At 33.7% G+C, this 3284-nt stretch overlaps 1 protein-coding gene across 1 annotated transcript in view; it reads right to left on the bottom strand.

The window, feature by feature from the left end:
- MTBP (MDM2 binding protein) overlaps positions 1-3284 on the bottom strand; it is an 85936-nt gene that overhangs the window by 71117 nt on the left and 11535 nt on the right. The window contains exons 7-8 of the mRNA XM_007119600.4: positions 2405-2522; positions 401-535 (exon numbers count right to left, since the gene is read on the bottom strand). Coding sequence (XP_007119662.2) covers positions 401-535; positions 2405-2522 — 253 coding nt within the window. The remainder of the gene's footprint in view (positions 1-400; positions 536-2404; positions 2523-3284) is intronic.

Below are 3284 nucleotides of genomic sequence, written 5' to 3' on the forward strand. Positions count from 1 at the left end.
GGAGTGGCTGGGCCCGTGAGCCATGGCCGCTGAGCCTGCGCGTCCGGAGCCTGTGCTCCGCAACGGGAGAGGCCACGGCAGTGAGAGGCCCGCGTACCGCAAAAAACAAACAAACAAAAAAAACAAAAACAAAAAAAACAAAAGTGGTTTCAGGCCTATACTGATCTAAAGTTAGGATAGTTCCATTTTGAAAACAATTTAAAACAATGATAGTTTTGCCAACATTCAATACTGATAATACAGTATAATTTAAGCACTTAATTATAATTATAGTAAAAGTTATGCAAGTGAGCACACTTAAGCACATATATTAGTAATGTTAATTGAAGAGTCAAACATATCTTATAAAAATAAAATATTCATGAATAGATGATGGCAAAAACAATTAAACATAGATTACCTTTGGCAAAATACTCTTATCCTTTGATGGTATTATCTTTTTGTCAAGAAAGCAAGTTTTTAAATTAGATGTACTAAAATTCTTAGGTGTGACTCCCTTTAAACAAAATTCAGGAAAACTAATTTCACATCCAAACTGAAAAGAAACGAAGAGAACACAGTTACAGGCATCATGAATTAAGTTACAAAGATTAATACATCTTATTGCAATGTAAAAGTTGAGAGGAAAACCATATGTAAATTTATTTTTGATCCTCAGTTCAAAATGCAGTTCTTCCATTTATGTACATATCATTCGTATTTCAACTTTCACAGGAATTTTTCATGAAAAGCTCTCCTTGGCCTTTCACTAGCCCACAAGAGGATACTAAGCCCATTCTCCGCAACCAGAGAACAAAGCAACCCCCTTTACATATAGCTGTTCAGTACCTGCTTCCTACTAGTCTTAAGTTCTGCAAAAATAGAACTTGCTTGTCTCATTCACCACTAGATCCTTAGAGCCTCACACATAGTTTGCTTTCAATATAAGTTGTTGATAAAAAGATCAATTCCTGCAGAAGTAGTAATAATAGGGGTACTAACAGTAATGGTAATGACAATGATAGGGAACACTTACTGAATGGTTGCTTTGTGCTTTAAATAATTTAAACCTCATAAAAATCTGAGTTAGGAACTACTATTACACCTATCTTACAGATAAAGACAACTGTGGCACCAAGAGGCTAAATATTACCTAACATTTCACACAAAACTAGCAAGAAACAGAGTTAGGATTTGAATGCAGGCAATCTAACTCTAGAATCTATGTCCTTAATCACTATAATGCCCCTAGGCTAAAAGCTGTTCTCCACCAAAAAAAGTGATTTCAAGTTTTAAATGCAGCCTGGGGAGATGTGGACATTTAATTTCTTATCCATAGAAGAACAAAAGAATCACAGAACCCTGCCATTATCTGTCTGTATGTAGACATGCAGTTTCAAAAAATTGTATAAAAAAGTAATTCTCCTAGCTAATTGTATCCTGCATTCTTCTAGTAGGCTATATGACTTGTTTACACTAAAACCACTTGCAAAGAAGATTTATCTGCAGATTTAACTTCCCAGAGATAAAGAAGAGCTGGCGTGCAAATCAACAAGAAGGGCTGAGCCACATTCCTGTTGTCTTATTAGAAGTTTTATTAAACTATAATTAAGAGTGAATTGAAAAGGAAAAAAAAGTCTAGTAATTAGTACAATAAATCTTTATAGGAACACAACGGTCTACTCGTGCTCCCATACTAAACAAACATTAAGAAACTTTCTTTTAGTTTTGCCTATAGACAGAAACACATAAAATACCAGGAACACTGATTTCAACATGGACACAACTTATAAAAACCACCAAACATATTCATTCACAGTAAGGGATCGCAAAATAGAACTGGAGCCTCATATTAATTTAACATTAGCGGGGTTCCACTAATCTAATATTCTCATCTTATAGTTGAGAAATCTGGGGTCTAGTAAGGTTAAAAAAAAATTGTTCAAAATCAGCTGGTTAGCAGAAAGCACTGATCACTTAAGGTGGTATCATAGGTAAGAAAACATGTTCTAAGCAGTTTTCCAGGAGTTTACATATGCGATGAACTAAAGCAGCTTGGAAAAACATGAACTCAACTAATGTTAAATTCTGCTTTAAAAGAATGTTACACTCTAGAACTGCAGTGCCCAAAACAATCACAGTCACTATTTGAATTTAAATTAATTAAAGTAAAATATAGTAAAAGATTCAGTTCTGTGTTTGAAGTAGTCAAGTATAAAGTGCTAGTAGCAACATGAAGCCAGTGGACTATTGTATAAGGATAAATTCGGAACATTTCCATTAATGAAGAAAGTTCTATTTAGATAGTGCTTTTCTAGAACATCTTTATATGGTACATTTTCATTAGGATTCACTTAAACTATCTGAGTTGTAAATAAGGTCGAAAGGCCTGCTTTGCAAACTGTGATAACAGAAATCCACTTACCTTCCTTTCCCATATCTGAATCTTTCCCCTCCATAACTCCTTTGAATCAACAGCATTTCTGAGATCTTGTAAAGATACAATGTTAGCAGAAAGGTATTCGGCAATTTTCTGACAACTTCTATAAGTAAAAGTTTATGACAATTAAATATAGGGTTTTAAATTTGACATAGATTTAATGGTTATAGTTAGCTACAAGCCAAACAGGCAAAAATGCAAAGTTTATATTGCTGCTTTTATCTACTAATATTATAGAATATTCATTGTCAGTCTCTGAAGAAGTTGCTATCATGTGTTCGTTTAATCTCAACATCCCCTTGAATTATGAGTAATTACCCTTAATACTACAGATGAACAGATTTTCCTATTATTAATTAGTTTTAACATGTCAGATATACATATACGTACACACATATACACAGATTGAATGAATTCTTATCTTCAAAAGGAGAACTGCTCTCCTAAATTGTTCCCACACAGTTTTGTATGGAATTTCATAACAGCACTTATCACAGACTATCATGACTATTTGCATTCCTGTTCTCCCTGTATTTCAATGAAAAAGATCAAATCTCACTTTCTTATTATCAGTATATATTGCTGTGCTTGGCATAAAGATAGTGCTCAATAAACAATTGCTGAGTGAAGAAAATCATGAAGTTAACAAATCCAATACTCATTTAAGGATCAAAACTGTAATACATATCAATGTGATACACCATATTAACAAACTGACGGAGAAAAACCATATGATCATCTCAATAGATGCAGAGAAAGCTTTCAACAAAATTCAACACCCATTTATGATAAAAACCCTGCAGAAAGCAGGCATAGAGGGAACTTTCCTCAACATAATAAAGGCCATATATGACAAACCCACAGC

This window comes from Physeter macrocephalus, chromosome 15 (assembly GCF_002837175.3).
Source record: "Physeter macrocephalus isolate SW-GA chromosome 15, ASM283717v5, whole genome shotgun sequence".
NCBI lineage: Eukaryota > Metazoa > Chordata > Mammalia > Artiodactyla > Physeteridae > Physeter > Physeter macrocephalus.